Source organism: Antechinus flavipes, chromosome 5 (genome assembly GCF_016432865.1).
Source record: "Antechinus flavipes isolate AdamAnt ecotype Samford, QLD, Australia chromosome 5, AdamAnt_v2, whole genome shotgun sequence".
Lineage (NCBI taxonomy): Eukaryota > Metazoa > Chordata > Mammalia > Dasyuromorphia > Dasyuridae > Antechinus > Antechinus flavipes.
The window spans coordinates 146,538,558-146,557,244 of NC_067402.1; the positions used below are offsets into that span (position 1 = coordinate 146,538,558).

An 18,687-nucleotide genomic window follows, 5' to 3' on the forward strand; every position below is an offset into this window, starting at 1 on the left:
ATAATCTAGATCTGACTTCTTGGGTACATCTGAATCTAATTGTTTTGACTTTTCCTATGAGCATTCATTTTATTTACTATAGACATCAGGAATATAGAAAATGTTTCTATCAATTTGCACATAAAGAAGAGAAAAGAGATATGCACCAAGTCAGTTCAGAAAGGAAACATATACATATCCTACCTACTAGTGAATGTTGTTCTTCAATTCACCAGAATGGTTCCATTTTAGTTTCCATTAAAAAAGGATTCATGATAATGATTGTAGAAATCTTCATATTCTGAACATTCTCTCATTGTGGTTTCTGTGCAGATACAAGCTCTACATTTCAAAGGTACTTAAACCACTCTAGACCCATTGTCTTCCCACCCAGCCAGGACAGAATCATAGTACCACACAGAATCATAGAATTTTAGATTAGAAGAGATTCTAATTGTTTTTTTCTGAATTCAATATTAAAAAAGGAGAGAACATTTACATATATGAAGTGTAGCCAAAAAAAGGGAAGTGTGAAATCATATATCTTTATTATGTAGTTTGCTTTTTTTTAAAGGACATAATAAATATGTGTTACTTTCCAAGCTGTCCTTCTCTTCTTTTTTGTGTTGTTTTTTAAAATGATTCAATGATCCTCTTTTCTTTTATTTCTTTTTGTTGTTGTCAGTAATCTCATTTGAAAAATTCCCCTCATTGAAAAAAAGGAAAAACAGTATCTGTAACAAATTAGCATACTTAAGCCAAACAAATCTGCACATTTGCCAAATTCAAAAATATATGTCTCATTTTGCACCTTGAGTGCATCATCACCTTTCTGTCAGGAAGACGATAGCATGCTTTCAGCGTTGATGCTCTGAAGTCAAGTCAGAACTTTCTTTAGTCAATGTTCTTAAATCTTACAAAGTTGCTTTTCTTTACAATGTTGCTATGGGAAAAAATATGACTTTGCACCATCTAAGTCTTTCTAGGTTTCTCTAAAGCTTACTATTTCATAATTTCTTATATCAAAATGATATAATATCACCATCTGTTCAGTCCAAAAAATCCCTAAGTTTTATGAAATTTTCCAGTATTTTGGAACCTCTAAATGATCCATGTGGTAGCCACCTTATAAGTGATTCCAGAAAAACTGGTTGCATCAAGTACAAATCAAAGCTATTAAGTTTAATGTCATTATGATTTTAATATTTTGATGGATCATCAACTTAGATAATCCTTCCAATCAATCAACAAGTTTTTATTAAGCACCTACTCTGCTGTAATACTAACACAGTTGTCCCTATCTTTTGCCTATCATTCACAGGTAGTGAACATTCTAAAGGTCTCTAGATCTCTTTATATAGCTTGGGCACCCAATAAAGCATTCGGGCTATTCATCAGTTATTTCTCACTTGCACCTCAAGATCAATCCACTTCCTCTTCCTGCTATACTTTTCTCTGATAAAGTCTTTTGTACTATTTTTTTTTTTTGGTGTACTTATTTGTAAATAATGTAATGTGGCCTATTTGTATGCCTCTCCCTTGCTCTTTTGGTGTTTCACAACTCTAGTTGTTTTGAGAATGTGGTTTTCCTTAACTTGAAGTCAGGCAACCTTCTTAAAAGAATATTGATGTTAAATAGATTATTGTTTCAGAAAGCAGTTTTGAATTATTAAAAGCATTTAGCACAATATCTGGCACATAGTAGGTGCCATATTAATGCTACCTATTATTTTATTATCACAGTATCCCAAAGATAATTTAATCCACTCTCCAGTTCTTAATTCTAGGCCCAATTCACTGTCCAGCTGCAGAGTCTGTCCATGGTACATGTACCAGGTCTATGGGTTGTCCATGCAACTGCATATCATATTCTGAAAAATATACATTCTCCATCTACTAGATTGTTCCTGTAACTGAACTCCTTTGAATAATTATAGATCTCATTTGGAAGTCTTAATCTTGTGGAACTTGATGCAATTAGTATGATATTGACCACAAAAAGGACCATCTAAAGGACCTCAACATATATATAAAATCTCTCTAGTATCTGGACTCTATGCTGGACATCTCCAATGACAATGACAAACTCCTTTTGGGGAGCATATGTCTCCCTGTTTTATACCTTACTCAATATTAGTCATCAGGGTAGTCACAATTTTTTCTATTATATTTGTCAAGAGATCTTATATAATTTAAGTACATGCATTTGTTGGAGCAAGGTCTTTAAGGAAGCATTTTGTTCTACTAAGAAAATCCCTTTTAAAAAACATAAGCAGTCTAAATACAGTGAGAGGATCTTACATTCTTTACAATTTTACAATTTCATGGTGGCAATGATGTGTCTTTCTGAAGAATATTACTTGAGAGAGCCTGATTGTTTCCTTTTCATACTTCCATCAATGATAAGCACTTAGATTATATAATAATATTTTATAGAAGTGAGAAATTAGCTATGCAAATTTGCACTTGCAAATATTTTTTCTGCTACTATTTTGGGCTAAAATTATGTTCATTTACCTCCAAGTATTTGGTATCCTCCTTCTTTTCAGATAATAATTTCTGGGTTTGATTATATTGCATATTTATTATTTTTAGAAAAATATGTTGAAGTCTTTAAGAGAGAAAAGCAAACACACTGAGAGGCAGATATTACTTTTTACATTACTAAATGTTAGTTTTCTTTCTAGCCTGTCTTTTCCCATTTCTGATAAAACCTGTAGTGAAAGTATGTTCTTACTCCTAGAAGAATGAAATTACTGTTGTGACATTAAAAAACTTTAGATTATAGTTTCCCTTTTCTTGTGGTAGCTACTTCCTCATGTTGCTTTTGTTCTCTTTTAGGTGACAACGGAGAAATTCTTCAGGGCTCTCCTCGCCAACTATCAACTTTGAAAGATTCATTAGGTAGTTGGGCTGGGAAAATATTACTTTAATAATAATTTTCCTGAAAGACACATTAATATTGAAAATTATATTCTATTTACACATCTCTGAATACTGTGCCATATTTCTGAATTCCATCTTTTCTGCCTAAAATATTCTTTAAAAATTTAAGCTCATTTTGTTTTCAGAATGTTAAAACTGGTGATATAGTTAAAAAGATATCTAGCATAATTCTGCTTTTTCTAAACTCATGAGGAACTTAGAAAATTTGAGGGCTGGAAGAAGCTTTAGAGATCATTCTAGTCCCGGTATTTTTAACCTAGAGTATCTGGGAGTAGAGTCCACTGAAAAATTTCAAGGGATACATGAACTTGGATGGGGAAAAAAGTATACTTTTATTTCAATATAATTGGCTTCCTTTGTAGTAATACTGTTTTTTAATGCATTTAAAAACATTATTTTGAGAAGGGGTCCACTAGCTTCATTAGATTACTAATGGCATCCATTGAACAAAAAAGGTTAAAACCTCCTGTTCTAGTCCAGTTCTTTCATTTTATAAATGAGAAAGCTGAAACTCAGAGAAGGTGAATGATATGACTGAGATCATAGCAGCTGATTAGAAACAGGATCAAGTCTAGAACCAGGTCTTTTTACTTTCTAGTTCACCATTCTTTCCACTAGAAGATACTACTTCCTGGCTGCTAGTTAGCCCACTTTGTTTTCAACTTCTTGATTACTTCTAAGTGCAAGTAGTCTATAAAACTTTAAGGATAATCATAATGTTTGGATCATTGGTTGGCCTGGGGATAAACAATGTGTGTAGTAGAACTATAAACAAGCTTTCTCTATGTACTTAGCTTCTGGTCTAGCCATACCTGAAATTCTTGAGCTAAGAGTACCAGGTTAAGCAAAGATTTCATTTATCTAGAGATCAGGTCTTTCCCTCAGTCAGCATTCTTTCAATATAATTTCCTCTGAAGTTATTATTATATCCTATTAATATCCTGCCCAGTACTTTATTAATATTATTTATTACTATACCTAAAAACATTTCTATTAGTGACTAACAACTAGAGGATTGTTGAAATGTAACTGTTATCTTTCCTTTCTGGTGGTAAGTAATATTTTGAAGGGAGAGCAGAGTAAATACCATTATTTATAATGGACTGGGTAAGTATGTGTGCTTGCTGTAGAATAGAACAAAAGGATAAACAAGGCCCAGTTCAGCCAAGTGACAATCTGAAATAGTCATGAATAAAATGCAGAGCGTGCATTGTGCAAGCTGTACCATGCAATGGGGTTTGCTAGAAGATTTGTATGGGGAAGGGGGTGGATTGATATAAATGGTTTAACACAGAACAATGCCTTTTCATTGTCTGGAGAACACAACTCAAAAGCTTATTTTTTCTTTTTCATTTCTTTTCTCTGTATATAGGCTGTGTGGTTAGAAATCCTGTGGGTTTTGGGGTTTGGTTTGGTTTGGTTTACAAAGAGTGTAATCATGGTTATTTATTACTTTTCCCCTCCTTTTGGTCCAGTTCTCTGTAGGAAATTTTCCATCTAGTTGAAGCTCCCAACAACTAATGCAGATTTCACAATTTATCTGTAATTTAGAGTGCTAATGGAGTTTGAGGCACTATTTGGTGAACACACTGGTTTGGGATCAGAAATCTGGGTTTAGATCTTTTCTTTGTCACTTTACACCTAGGGATGGCAATTCACTTAGCTCATCTAGGGTTCAGTTTTCTTACTTGTAAAATGAGGAAGTTGAAATTCTGAGAAGATGAAAGATCTGTCTGAGATCACACTGATTAGAAACAGGGCCAGGTCTAGAACCTTTTTATTTTCCAGCTCAGTAGCCTTTCCAGTGGAAAGTACTTTCTGGCTGCTAGCTTAGCTAACTGTATTTTCAGCTAGAATCTCAGATGACGTGGTAATCACTGGAGCCTTCCAGTTCTAAATCTATGATTCTATGAATCAGAATGGGCACTCAATTATCAAAGTGGATAAAATACTGGGCCAAGAGTCATGAAGACTCATCTTCCTGAGTTCAAATCTTGCTTTACACATTTACAAGTCACTTTCCAGTTTGCCTCAGTTTCCTTAAATGTAAAATGAACTGAAGAAAGACATAGTAAACCATTCCAGTGTGTTGGCCAAGAAAACCCCAAATGGGGTCACAAAGAATTGGCCATGACTGAACAATAAATGAATTAAAGTTGTCTAAATTACTTAGAGATTAAAAATTTTTTTTTCCATGGTGAAACAGACATGTGAGAGAAGCAAAATATGACTCTTGGTTTTTTTAACCTGTTGACAGACCCTCTACCCACTCTGCTACTCTGCACCTTTATTTATTTTAGGTATTCAATTTTGTTTTAATGCTGAATTGGAAGGCTATTCTTTCTTAGTCTTTCCCTTGGTACATGGAAAGATTTGTTTATCTTTAAGCATCTGCTTTAACACCCAGACTTAGCACAGTTTTTGACAAGTCTATTAGCATATGATATGCTTGGTGGGAATAAGAAGAATAGTCAGTCTCTATTCATTAAAGATTGTCCCCTTTTTTGAAGGAGGTGGCGATGAGTGTTTGGGTCTTCTCAAAAGATCATTAACAGCAATCTAGGTCATTTCTTTGCTTGTTATCTCTGGGGCTATGATTACTTTCTGAGCCTGTGGCAAGATGGCAGGTCTTTAACTTCACCTACACTCAGTCTAATTTTAAGATACAGTAAGTCAAGTAATACCCAGCTATTAGGGAAGTTCTAGCCTAGGGAATCATAGGATTTACATAGAATTTACATCTGGAAGAAAACTTAAGAGTTCATCTGGGTCAAACTTTTATTGTACAGGTAAAGAAACTGAAACTCCAAGGTCACATTGGTAATAAGTGAGAGAGGCAGGATAAAGTCTATTTCAGTAGTCCTCAACGTGTAGTCCAAAGAATTGTTGGGGTCTCTGAAACCCTTTCAGAGGATCTACAAATTCAAAATTATTTTTTATTTCTAATTAGTAAATAGCTATAAATATAACCCATGTGAACAAAAACTCTTTGAACAAATCCTTCATAGTTTTTTTTAACAACATGAAGATACTGAGAACAAAAGTTTGAGAACCACTGGTATCTGATAGCAACCTTATTATAGAAAATAATAAGGGAAACTTAGCTTTTCTTACTGAATGGTATAATTCCGTTTACCATACAAAACAGACTGGTTTTCGGCTTCCTGAAGTTACTTCTATATTTTGTACACATTTCCTGCCATAATCTAACACTTCTCTGCTCTCCCTGGAGACACTTGGCCTCAGGCAAGGAAAGGAAAGTTGGCAGGTGGAAAAAGAGCCAGGACCTAGAGTTGAGTGAGACGCAGTCGCTGATAATTAAGGCAGCCCTCAAAGTCTCCAGTCCAGTTTCTCCATTTGTAAATATAGAGATAACGACAGAGAGTGTTGTTGTGGGGATCAAAAGAGGTAATGTAAATACATTATTTAACGTGCGACATAAGTAAATGCCATCTATTATTATGCTTCTGGATTATAGATGTATTGCTCAATCCAATTCTGGAAATTTTAAAAGTATATCCTTTAAGGGAATTTGTCAGAGTGATGGTGCAGCTTTTTAACTTCAACACTACAGGGGAAAAAAATGAGAATTTAAATACGAACTGTATGATCTGGAGATTGCAACATCTGTTTAAACCGGTAGAACATTTCCAGAGTAATAACACTGATATCATTAATATTTAATATCTACTTCACACCAGGAACTCCCCAAACGTCAGATTAAAATATCTCTTCTTTCCAACTGGGCATACGGCAGAGGTGCCCCTCCATTTTTAATTACTATTACACTGCTCTGAATTGAAGATATTAGCTAGCTAGTTCAGTCCCAGGACAAGAGAATCTATATTTAAGTCAAATAGATCTGGATGGGATTTGATTTATATGGAAAAAAGTAGTGCCCATTTTGATGAAGTCGTTGGTCTACTTAAGTATTAATAACGATGTGAGTTTTTACAGAAGGGGATGACACTGTCAGTATCTGGGTGCAGGGTTCAGATATATGCTGCACATCCGTTATCTACAGAATATCACTTAATTTCTCTGGGTCTCAGTTTCCTCATGTGAAAAAAAAAAAAAGAGGAAATTGCATTGGATGATTACTAAAGGGCTTTTCCAGCTCTGACTGATAATCTTATTAGGTACCAGACTTAACATCAAAGCAAAGCTGTTTTTATCCCTAGAAGATGACTTAGAATGTCCCGGGGCTCTGTGAGCAGCAGTCCCGGGCTATAGCTGGTAAGCGCAAAGCAGGTGTAGCGATGATCTGGGAGGGAGCAGGGCTGTTCAGAAGGGTGCCATATACGGGTCCAGAGGCTGACTGCCCATTTTACCAAAATGGTTTCGGCCGCAGGAAAGCAGCGTGAGCGGCCATCTTGGTAAAAGTCCAGGTATGCGGACACTAGGGTCAAGCCTGCAGGGGTGAATAAGGGACAAGGAGCGATTAGGGTCGCTGCGGGATGCGGCCACCGGGGCCATGGTGAGGCTCCCGGCGCTGGGCGGCTGCCTGGGCTTGCTGGCTCTCTGGGTCACTAGCCGGTTCGACACGAGCGGAACCTGGGGGAAGAGGTGTCAGGCCCTCAAGAGTGGCGGCTGCCGGGAGCCGGCGTGCGGGGCAGTGTGCAGGCTGCTGGAGCCGCAAGGCAAGATGGAGCCTCCGCAGGAGGAGGAGCGCGAGCACGAGCCCGAGCGCGAGCCCCACTCCGAGCGCGAGCGCCTGGAGGCCGGGACCGTTCGGAAGGAGAGGTGAAGATGCGCGGCGTATGGAAGCGAGGGCAGCCCTGCCCGCCCATCTTTCACCCCCATTCCCGGGAGGACCCCTGAGCGCCGAGCCTGAGTGGGGAAGGGTGCCCCCTGCTCGGTGCCCTTACTCCCCCCTCCCAATTCCTCTCTTTCTCGGGGGAAGGGGAGGGGGGAGGTTGGTTAATCCTGGGTGCGCTCAGTATGCAGATTTCACGGGACTCTTTCCCCTCTCCCTCCTCTGTTCCTCTAGCTTGGCTCTCTCCCGCCTCCGGACCTTTGCTCTCGGAAGGGAGCAGCCCGCCTGTCCCAAGTCTCCTGCAAAGTAGGACAGGCTAGGGGGTGGGCCCGAGCCCTGGCTTTCACAGGTTATTTAAAAGCCCCAGTTCATCCCGGCTGCAGCTACTTCTGGAGCAGGTTGCGGTCGCTGGTGCATCCTCTGCCACAGGGAAGAAAACATTTGCTGATTTTTTTTATTTTTTTTTATTTTTGAAAGGTCCAGAAGAAAAAAAAATTTTTGGGGGGGGGTGCGCAGATCCCATCTTGAGTGTGATTACCTTGTTAAATCTCCTCTGCAATGGAAAACATGTAGGTGTTTCTTTTAAAAATTATTTCTGATAGAACGAACTGACAACTTCAGAGCACCCCCACCCCTTCACCCCACCCACCCCACCCTCTAGCATTGGAAATCTATTTCCGCAGGTCTTTCAGTTAGTTACCCAGAAACTAGCCCATGAAATGGAAATGAGAAGCAAATGAATGGAATCAGGGGGTGGTGAGAAATTGTTCTTTCTGAGTTCCGTGTTCTTTTTTAGGGGTGGGGGGTTGCTGCTGAAGTCTTTGTAGGAAATGTATTCATGTAGACTTTTCTTCCCCCAGGACAGAGCATGCCGTTGTTTCTTTTCCTAGTAGCTGAGGGGAATTCGTCCCCTGTCCCACGCTTGTGTTTGATGCTTTATTTCCCCTCTGGAGCGTGAGAAAATGAGGAAAATTGATCAAAGTTCGAACACTTTGGAGTTATGTTAGTTCGTGCCCCGGCCGGCATTTATTTATTTATTACGTTTACGTAGAACGGCATTAATTGTATTTAACAACGATATGAAACTCAAGTGTTTGCTTTAGATTAACATGAAGTAGCTGGTATTTTATAGTTGCTGTGATAGTTTATTGGTGAAGTCATTCCTGAGTTGCTTTTCTCTGGAAGTTGGGCTGTAAATGTCCATTCTTTGCTGAAAATGAATGTTTAGTAAGTCTCATTTCTAATTTTTTTTTTTTTGGGTAGTTGCTGTAATTTTGATTTAGCGTCACTAATATATTACTATGTGGTAGCATTGTTCGGAAAAGGAAGTTATATATAAAAAGAAAATGTTTCCTGCCTACTGAAGCATTTGTGTTTCCAGGAAACACCAGTGGATGGAAACTGAGAGCAAAGGTTTTTGTTTAAAATAAAATGTTAAGGATAAACTTGGGGAATATGAACAACATAATTACAGATTAAAATATTAGTGATTTTCAAACATTTTATATGCCACATACAAATTGTTTTCTCGTAGCAGAGATTTTAATAGTCTTTTTTGAAGACAAACGTTTAATGTGTCTCTACTATATTTATCTCCTTTTGTAATACCATGCTACATTTCACAAATTTTGAATTACAACCTTTGGAGGAAAGTTATATACATTGAAACAACTTGATTAGGCCAGGCTTATACTTGGATTATTTATTTTTTTAAACAATCATCGGATTTTGGTATTACTTTATTGCTGGACATAAAATTAATCTTGTACAAAAACTATTTTGGTTACTTAGGGACTTAGACAAGTGAGTGGATTTTGAATGAGAATTGAATCTTGAGAGTTTGGATAAGTGAGGCTTGACTAAAATTATTTCTCTATCCTTACCTTGATTTCATTTTTTCTTTTTTCATGTGTTAACTTCCTACTTCTATAGACATAGAATAACTGCAAAAATGACTTTAAGGTATATGAATTTATATTTACCTGGACAGAAATTTAAAAACCACTTCATTGTAATGGCTCTTTTACATAGCACATAAGACATAATTAATCGTTGAAGAGCCTGAGTGGGAGTGGGTATTAAACTGGGATGAATAGAATAAAGTTGACATAAAATACCATATAACATTTTGTTAAATGTTTAAATCTAACTACTGTAGTACTAATGGAGGCAATATTATCTGTATATAATTTATAGTGTTTATCTGTATTTCCATATCTAAATATTATTCCTGAGATTCTTCTTTTAGTCAAGTTCAGCCACTTGCTATTTATGTGTCCTAAGACAAGTCACTTCACCTCATTTCCTCATCTGAGAAATAATGGGGTTGGATCAATTGATTTCTGAATTTCCTTGTAAACCTATGACTCTATAACTTAAATGACTTGCATATTAGGGCAGAGGCAGCAGGGAGGCAGGGCAGGTAAATAGGTGATGTTGAGTAGAGTCCTGGGTCTAGAGTCCGGAAGTCTTATCTTCCTGAGTTCATATCTTTCTTTGGACACTTACTTGATGGGCAAATCACTTATTCTCGTTTGCCTCAGTTTCCTCATCTGTAAAAATGAGCTTTAGAAGGAAATGGCAAACCATTCCAGTATCTCTGTCAAGAAAACCCTAAATGGGGTCACAAAGAGTTGAACATGATTGAACGATAAAAGTAGGGAACCATTGGAGATGCTAGAGTGGAGGAGTAATATTTTCCAATCAATTGATAGCTGTGTGGAAGATGGGTTAAAAGAAAGAAAAGAATGGAAACAAGGAGCCTAATTAGAAGGTTATTTCAGTAGTACAACAACAAAGAGATAATGAATGTTGGTATTGTTGTGTTTGCTCAGTGAGTGGAAGAAAAGAGATGGATAAAATTTGGATTTTCTCTCAGTTTTGGAGGATAAAATCTTGACCAGAAAAAATAGCACCAAGCTTCTTGGTTGTTAAAATAGCTAATCTTTAAAAATATGTTTGTGATACTATAAAATTATTATGCCCACTCATGATTTTCTGTTATCAAGACAAGCTTCATATAAAATGATGAGATTAAAGACACCAAATGATGGGACTGGGGTAGCAATTCCTAAGTTCAGATATGAGGCCGATGCACAAGGCATATGTGAAGAACTCAAAAGGGTTTTCTTTTTTCCAAAAAGTACATTTATTTGTGAAAAGAGGTTATAGATAAAATAAAGAGATAAAATAGACACCAGGAGTGGTAAATATGAAATAGATTTGAGAGAGCATATAGTTAGCAAGGAACCAGGTTTTAAAGATTAATGGAAAAGACAAGTCCCTAATGAAACTCACAATTCAACAGGAGAAAGGGAATATCCATGAAATGGGAATATGCCATTAAGTGGCAGGGAAAATTCATAGAGGTGTTTAGCTCCCTAAACACAGTTATTTATAACAAAGAGAATAATACCAAGAGGCATGAGGGAGGGGGTGAGAGGAAAGACACTAAGAGGCATGGAGGAGTGGATGAGGAAAAAAATACCATGAGGCAGACCGCTGTGGTGGGCTAACCCAAAAGAGATTCAGCAAAGATGGCATAAGCCAGATTTATAGGGGAAGTTTAATTGTGGGGGTTTGACATCATAACTTGGCTTTCTGATTGGATATAGTAAGGTGGAGTTACCCAAGACCTCTACAGGAGTGGAACTGTAAGGTTGAGATGTTCCCCCTCAGTGCCTTCACTGCTTGTCCAGAGAGTAATCTTATCAGTACTTCAGCTTTCTCTGCCAACCCTACCTAGTTACCCAGAAGTTCATCATAAAATGCTCATTTGTGAAATTGTTGAACACTTCAGACTGCTAAGTAATCCATTTTGGGTCCGGAGATACCTATCACCTTTGCTCTTTAGATTTAGATGCAGATAAGATTTTCATAATATAATAGAAGAAAATTAGTTGTAAATAAAAAATAATGTTAACATCATTTTATGATCTGAAAGCTAATGAAATCCAAATCCCCATCTTGGCTTTAATTTATTTAATTCACTATGTCCCCAAACTAATTAAAAATAAAACAAAACAGGTAAAGTGAAATATAGAACTTTTCTCAATGAAGATTGTTCTACTCAAAAGCATCCCTAGAGAAATATCAGAAGAAATAGCTAATAATGCCAGCTGAATTACAGCTTAATATTGGTTCACAAAATTTATAAAGCAAGAAATAGGAAGTAAAAATGTGAAAAATCAAATAATTGTAGCAAGATTCTTTTTCCTGTAATTGTTTACTCTATTTGGAGACAAACTTATGTTAGGCAATTTGGGGAGATTTAAGTGGAAAATCTAGAATTTTTTTTCTCACTGTAGCCATCACTGAACCTATTAGCTAAGTAATTTGATACTGAACTTTAGCTTAATCATCTAAATAAGATTTTTATATCACTTCGTATAGATGTCAGATAACAATTGTGGTTGAAAGATACTTTAATTTATCTCAGTTTTATATTGAAATTAGATTCAATACCAGTTAGAGACATAGGATATTGAGTTCCATAGGATAATTTATCAATTATCTAATCCATGGCTTCTTGTCATGGGGTCTACAAATTTTTTCAAAAATATTTTAAGTATTCCAGTATAATTGCTTTCTTTTGTAATCTTTTATGTTATTTTATGCATTTAAAAAGATCATCCTAAGAAGAATTCTATAGACTTCACCAGAATGTCAAAAAGATACATGATACAAAAAAAAATTAGGAACCCACGATGATGTAGTGCCTAATTGTTTCTGTTTACATAGTTGCTTAATGAAGGCATGTTCAATTGAGCTGAATGGTCAAGACCTGTTCTTTCCTGCATCAGTATATTTTTGATAGTCAGTAAATATCTAATATCAGTGCATATATTGAAATGATCAAACTAAGTAAGCTGAAGACTTTGATATAATTAAAGTTTAGGCCATAAATTTTTTTCTCATGAGTTATCATCCTTTTAATTGGAACATAGTTTTATTGAAATTTTTAATCTTCTAATTATCAGTCAAACTAAAGTAGTTCAAAATTGTGCTTTGCGGTATCTTAAGATTGCATTTCTAGTTAAATATAAATATATGCACCACATATATGTTATTTGCTGATGATATAAATATATTTATATGGTTTGCTGATGATATAAATATATTTATATGGTAATCTGAAGATATTTCTTCAGTTTACAATGTCATATTAACAATTCTGGTTTTCAGATTAAGGGACATGTATTTCATGAACTGAGAATGAGGCCTTTTAGGAAAACCATGGTGACATCCACAAGACACCTTACTATTTTTGTTTTTAAATCATCGAAATAAAAATTAATGAAAAATAATTTTTTTTTAATTTTAAATTTTATTTTATTTAATAATAACTTTGTATTGACAGAATCCATGCCAGGATAATTTTTTTTACAACATTATCCCTTGCACTTGCTTATGTTAATGAAAAATAAAATTAATTGAAATATAAAAATAAAATAATAAAAATCATATCTATTACTATTCTATCCCCATAATTTTTTAAAGTAGAAATGTCTACTAATTAACTAGAAATAGTTCCACAATTTTCAGCCTCCTCTTTAGAAAAATTAGAAATCTTGAAAAATTCAATAAGTATAATTTTCTAATGGAATGAAGGATCAAGTGGCTTTCTTTCAGTGAAAGTACCCACCCAGCTTTTGGATTAAACTTTGTTTTCTCACTCTTTCATATAGAAAGTATTAAACATTTCAATTGAGCATCTATCCTGCCTCAAACACTAATTAGCTTTATGATCTTGGGCAAGTCATTAAATTTCTCTTAGTCTCAGTTTCTTATCTCTAAAAAATGGGGATAATAATATCACCAACTTTCCAGAGTTGCTGGGAAGATAAAATAAGATATATTTGTTAAGCAATTTGTAAAATCTTAAAATACTGCATAAAAAAGAAGGAAAAAACCCTCAAAATGTTGAGCAAGAATTCTGTTCAGAACTTATCTTTTTTTATAGATATCTTTTTAAGTTAAGTTTAAACATTTTAAGTTCTTTAAAGAATTTATCTTTTTATATAGCATATATACACAGCAATTATTTTAAATGATGTTGAAATTTTTTTTCACAATACTATAGCTAATCTAAGGATCTAAGAGTATATTCAATGCTAGTCTCTTCATTTTACAGATGAGGAAATTAAAGCTCATTTTGAAAAGAAGTGGCTTGCATAATAGCAGGATGAGGCTTTAAACCCAGGTTTTGTGACTTCAAACCCAGTGCTCATCTTTCTAATTACACTATGATTTCTGTTTGTAGGGGCTTGAAATTATTGATTAATTTCATCCAGATTAGGATTCTCTTTATTATCGGGTATTTCTTTTGAGATGAATTTTTTTTTTTTAACTTCATTTCCTTGTATGTGTAGCTTCATAGAATTGGGAATGGAAATGACTATAAGAAATTTTCTATTTTACAGATAAGGAAAATGAGACCCAGAAAGTTTAAGTGACTTCTCAAAGTTTCTGGAACAGTTATCAAAACTGTTGTATTCTTTTTTTCCTCACTGTAGAATCTAAAAACAGTCTTCTCTATTCAGAATCACCAAAGATTTATCTTGCTTTTGTGGTCTTTCAATACTCTGCCAAAGAAGCTTTATAGTCAGAGCTTGGTAAAGTATTCTTGAAGATTTATGATTGATTCCTCTGTTATTGAAAAACTGGAAGGAAAAAAAAAGCCCCAAACAAAACTTTGCATTCTGGGAAGGCGGGAGAGAAGTGCTGGGGGTTTTCAGATCTACCCCTCTCTTTTTTTTTTTTCTCCTTTTCTTTCACTGTCAAAGTACTGTTGAAATTCAAAGAGGCCAGTCTGGTGGGGGAGGCCAATATTGGCCAAATGCCACCACTTTTAGAATCTGTTTATTAAATGGAAAAACTATTCACTTTATGTTTTTATTGTACCACGAAGCTTAATATGCATATTTGTTTGGGAGATTGACGTATCTTGGGGCATTTGTTTTTAAAGCCTTCTTGGAATTCTAACCACCATACCATACTATTCAAATGAGATAAAAGAAGCAGTACCCTAAGCACCTAGTTCTTATATAATTAAGCTGAGTGACTGTGTCCTCTGGAGAGTTTAGTCACAATCTTTTATTTGTTTTTACTCCTCTTCTAGTGTGCCGCCCAGCAGGTGACCTTTTCTAAACAATTAAGTGAAAGCCTCCAAGGAAGGGTGTGAACTATAAATATATTTAGCAGTTGGGGCTGGTATTTTATTTCAGTTTCAGGTGCTGCTGTCTTTAGCTGTTTATTGAGAGTGATTTCAAGGTCTTCCTAAGAGCCTTTCCACTGCCAAGTGCCTTCTTCCAATAGCCCATAGCCTATTACTGTTCATTCCTTTTCTCCCTCCCCCCCCTTTTTTTTTTCTTGTTAGGATGCAAATATTACTAGAAGAGGAGCAGCATTTTTTTTTTTAACATTTCTGGATCATATGAACTTGCCTACATATGTTCCTTTTAAGTCTGGAATTCTAGCTTCTTTGTGTAGCTTACCTTAAAATTCCCCTATTTGGCATTTTATTATAAGTGCTCTTAAATGTGGACAAGATCTGTCTTAAAGTTTCTTTTATCTCCTAATCCTATGAAGCAGTCAGTATACATTTGGATATGGAAGTGAAACCTCAAGTCTCAAAAGGATCATCCCATAGGAAAGGAGGTTCCGATTCTGGATGAAAATCACACTCTGTGTGTGTGTGTGTGTGTGTGTGTGTGTGTGTGTGTGTGTGTGTGTGTGTGTGTGTCTGTCTGTTTGTCCTAGGGTAGGGAAGCTTTTCTGCTAGAAAGGCAAAAGGGATTCTTATTAGATAAGAGGTTCAAACCAAAATGTAGTTTTAAAAATTTCTTTTAGAATAATAATAAAACATTGTATTCTCATACTATCATTTGTTCTTATTATTATCCTAATTTTTTTGAGAAAGCTTATTTTCTAGATATGGCCATGAGGTGGTACAATGTGGGGCAGATAGCCATTTTTTACTGTTTGGGAAAAAAAGCACTTTAACCATAGAATTTAACCTAGAATTGGGCTTCTTAAACTTTTTTCTGCTCATGACCCCTTTTCATTTAAGAAATTTTTAGGTGACCCCCCCCCAAGTACATAGGTATACAAAATAAGTATACAAATCAAATATTGATAATAAATCTCAAAGAAATTTATTTTAAAACAATTCCTTGGGATACACATAATTTTATCATTTATAAAATAGAGGTTACTATCTTTCCTCTTAAGCTCACCTTCTCCTAACTTGCCTATTTCTGCCCAGAGTATCACCACCTTTTCCCCAGGTTTGCAACTTAAGAAGTCATTCTTGATTCATTCACTTACCTCCAGACCCTCCATTTCCCAGTATCCAAACAAGTACCAAGTCTTGTCCATCTCCTCAGATGATCTCTTGTATATATCCTATTCTTTTTACTTTCAGATAATCACCATCAGCCCAGGTCCTACATACTTCTCACTTGGGCTTTTGGATCATTGTCTATCTCAAAGCTTTTGCAGACTTCCCCCATGCCTGGAATACTCTTTTTCTAACCTCAGTTTCTAGGAACTCCTAGCTCTCCTTTAAGGCTTAGCTCAAATGCCATTTCCTTCATTGACATTCCTCTGTCTTCCATTATCCAGTCTGTCCAGGCTCTAATCCATCCTGCCCACTGCTGCCAAATTGACTTTAAAGTACAGGTCTGAACATGTCATCCCTCTCTCTGAAGCATCTCAAGGCTCTCAGTTGCCTTAAGACTAAAGAACAAAGTCCTCTGGTATTTAAAGCCCTACCCAATGTGACTCTGCTTTATCTTTCCAACCCCATTGTGTATGACTCCCTCTCCTGCAAACTACTACATTCCAGCCAAGCTAGCTTGCTCTCTGTCTCCATACATGACATTCCATTGTTTGTCTCAAAGCCTTTGCAGAGACTGTCCCCTATGATTAGAATCTTCTTCCTTTCACTTCAGTGTTTTGGAACTCTTAATTCCCTTTAAGTCTCAGTTTAAGTGCCACCTTCTTCAAGAATCAATTAATAAATATTTATTAAGTGCCTGTGTGCCAGACTTTGTCATTGTATGCCAGACAAACAGAATGGCAAGAAATAATCCTATGCTCAGGGAGTCCATAGTCTAATGTTTCTTAATGAAAACAGTTATGTACAAACAAACCGTATCCAAGATGATTTGGAAGTAATCAATATAGGGAAGGCACTGGGATAAGGGAGTTTGAGAAAGGCTTTGTCTAACAGAGGCAAGGAACATCTGCCAGTGAAATCATTTACTAAAGCAACCACAGGTGATGATGAGCTGAAAACTAGGTACAGCTGTTTCCTACTGCTTGGGTTCTATAAGTTGATAATTTTGTTTGGCCCTTGGCAGGTCAAAAGCTTCCCACCCCAGCTGCGAGCTGAAAGAAGCCAGGAAATACAGAAAGTGGAGATGAAGAGGGAGAACGTTCTAAGCATGAGGGACAGTTAGTGAAAGCACCTGGAGTTGAGAGGTGACATACTTTTCTAGAGCAACAAGAAGGCTAGAGTCTGTGGATCACGGAGTATGTAAGATATAAAAAGGTCATAAGATATGAGACTGGAAAGGTTGGAAGAGGAGATATATTTATATTTGATGCTGAAAGTGACAGGGAGCCACTGGAGTTCCATGTGCAGCCTGTATGTGTTGGGAAGTGGCCTGTGCTTTATTTAGGAAGATTAATTTGATAGTTGATGGAGAAGAATAGACTAAATGGGTGGAGATGTGAAAAAAAGACTTGCAGGGTATTGTAATAGTCCAGGCATGAGGTGATTAGAGCCTGGGCCAGCCTCAAATGAGGGAAGGGGTATAGGGAAGGGGTATACTTGTCAGGTGTTACAAAAATAAAATCAACAAGGCTTGTCAAGCCTTGAATGTGGCAGTGGGTGGGATGGAGAGTGAGAGCTAGAAGGATGATACCTGGATGAATTAGGAGGATAGTGATACAATCTGCAGTAGTAGGGAAGTTGAGAGGAGGGAAGGGTTTGGGAGAAAGATAGTGAATTTAAGAGGTCTTTCCTGATACCTCTTGGAGAATCTGCCCAGGTTAATTCATCCAAGTGTTAATCATCTTCCTTTTCCATCACTGGTTGTTTCTTTTATATATATATTTAATCGCTTGCTCTCGAGCTCGCTCTCTCTCCCCCCCCCTTCCCCTCCCCCTTCCAGGTTAATTCATCCAAGTGTTAATCATCCCCCTTTTCCAATACTGGATATTTCTTTTATATAAATATATATACATGTATATGTATATATATTCTCTCTCAGAGATCTCTCTATATATCTATATTTACAAGTAGATATAGATATATAGAGAGACTTCTCTATTTACTTATTTATGACTGTTATCCTCACCCATTGTAGAATGTAAGCTCCTTTGTGAGAACTTTTACCTATGTATTCCCAATACTTAACATTCCTGCTACATTGGTACATTGTAGGCACTGGTGGACACTGAGGTTTCTCCTAGATCTATATTTTAATAAATACTTATTGATTGATTAATGAACCTTGGGTCACCTACAGGCTACAAAAAGATTTTGTTTTAAGTTTCATAAATTTTTGAATATCAGAATTCTCATATTCAATTGAAAATATAACTTAAACATAATAAGGGAATAGTAATATAAATACTTTTGGGTCATATATTCCTGTCCTTTGTCCTTCTCTCTCAGTATAGATTATTAAAAGTGGAATAATTATTATATAGTTTGTCCTCACTGAAGATTAGAAGAATGATTGCACCAGTTCGTAGTATGCAGAACTTTTTATCTTAGTAGGAAGTAATTAAAGTAATATTTTTGTTCAGGTTTTATAGGGGATGTGTCATTCTGGAAATATGAAATCCTTCTACATGTAATAACTAGATAGCTATGCATTTCAAGTGCTAGGATTTTATTTCTAATACTTTGGGGAAATCTTTCTAAAATGTATTCTATAATTTCATTACTTTTTATAAAATAGAGCATGGAGAATGGGATGACATTTAGATAC

The 18,687-nt window shown here is 35.9% G+C and overlaps 1 protein-coding gene across 4 annotated transcripts in view; it reads left to right on the forward strand.

The window, feature by feature from the left end:
• The window catches only part of NAPEPLD (N-acyl phosphatidylethanolamine phospholipase D), a 77,740-nt gene that overhangs the window by 16,392 nt on the left and 42,661 nt on the right, over positions 1-18,687 (forward strand). For 2 of the 4 annotated variants that reach the window (XM_051963706.1, XM_051963708.1), the window contains one exon: positions 2,821-2,883. Coding sequence is in view for 2 of the 4 variants with exons in the window: in XM_051963704.1 (XP_051819664.1) it covers positions 7,400-7,668 (269 nt within the window). In the remaining 2 variants the exon portion in view is untranslated. Of the gene's footprint in view, positions 1-2,820; positions 2,884-7,370; positions 7,669-7,831; positions 8,251-18,687 lie in introns of those variants that run through there. The other 2 variants (XM_051963704.1, XM_051963705.1) reach the window with 2 other exon arrangements.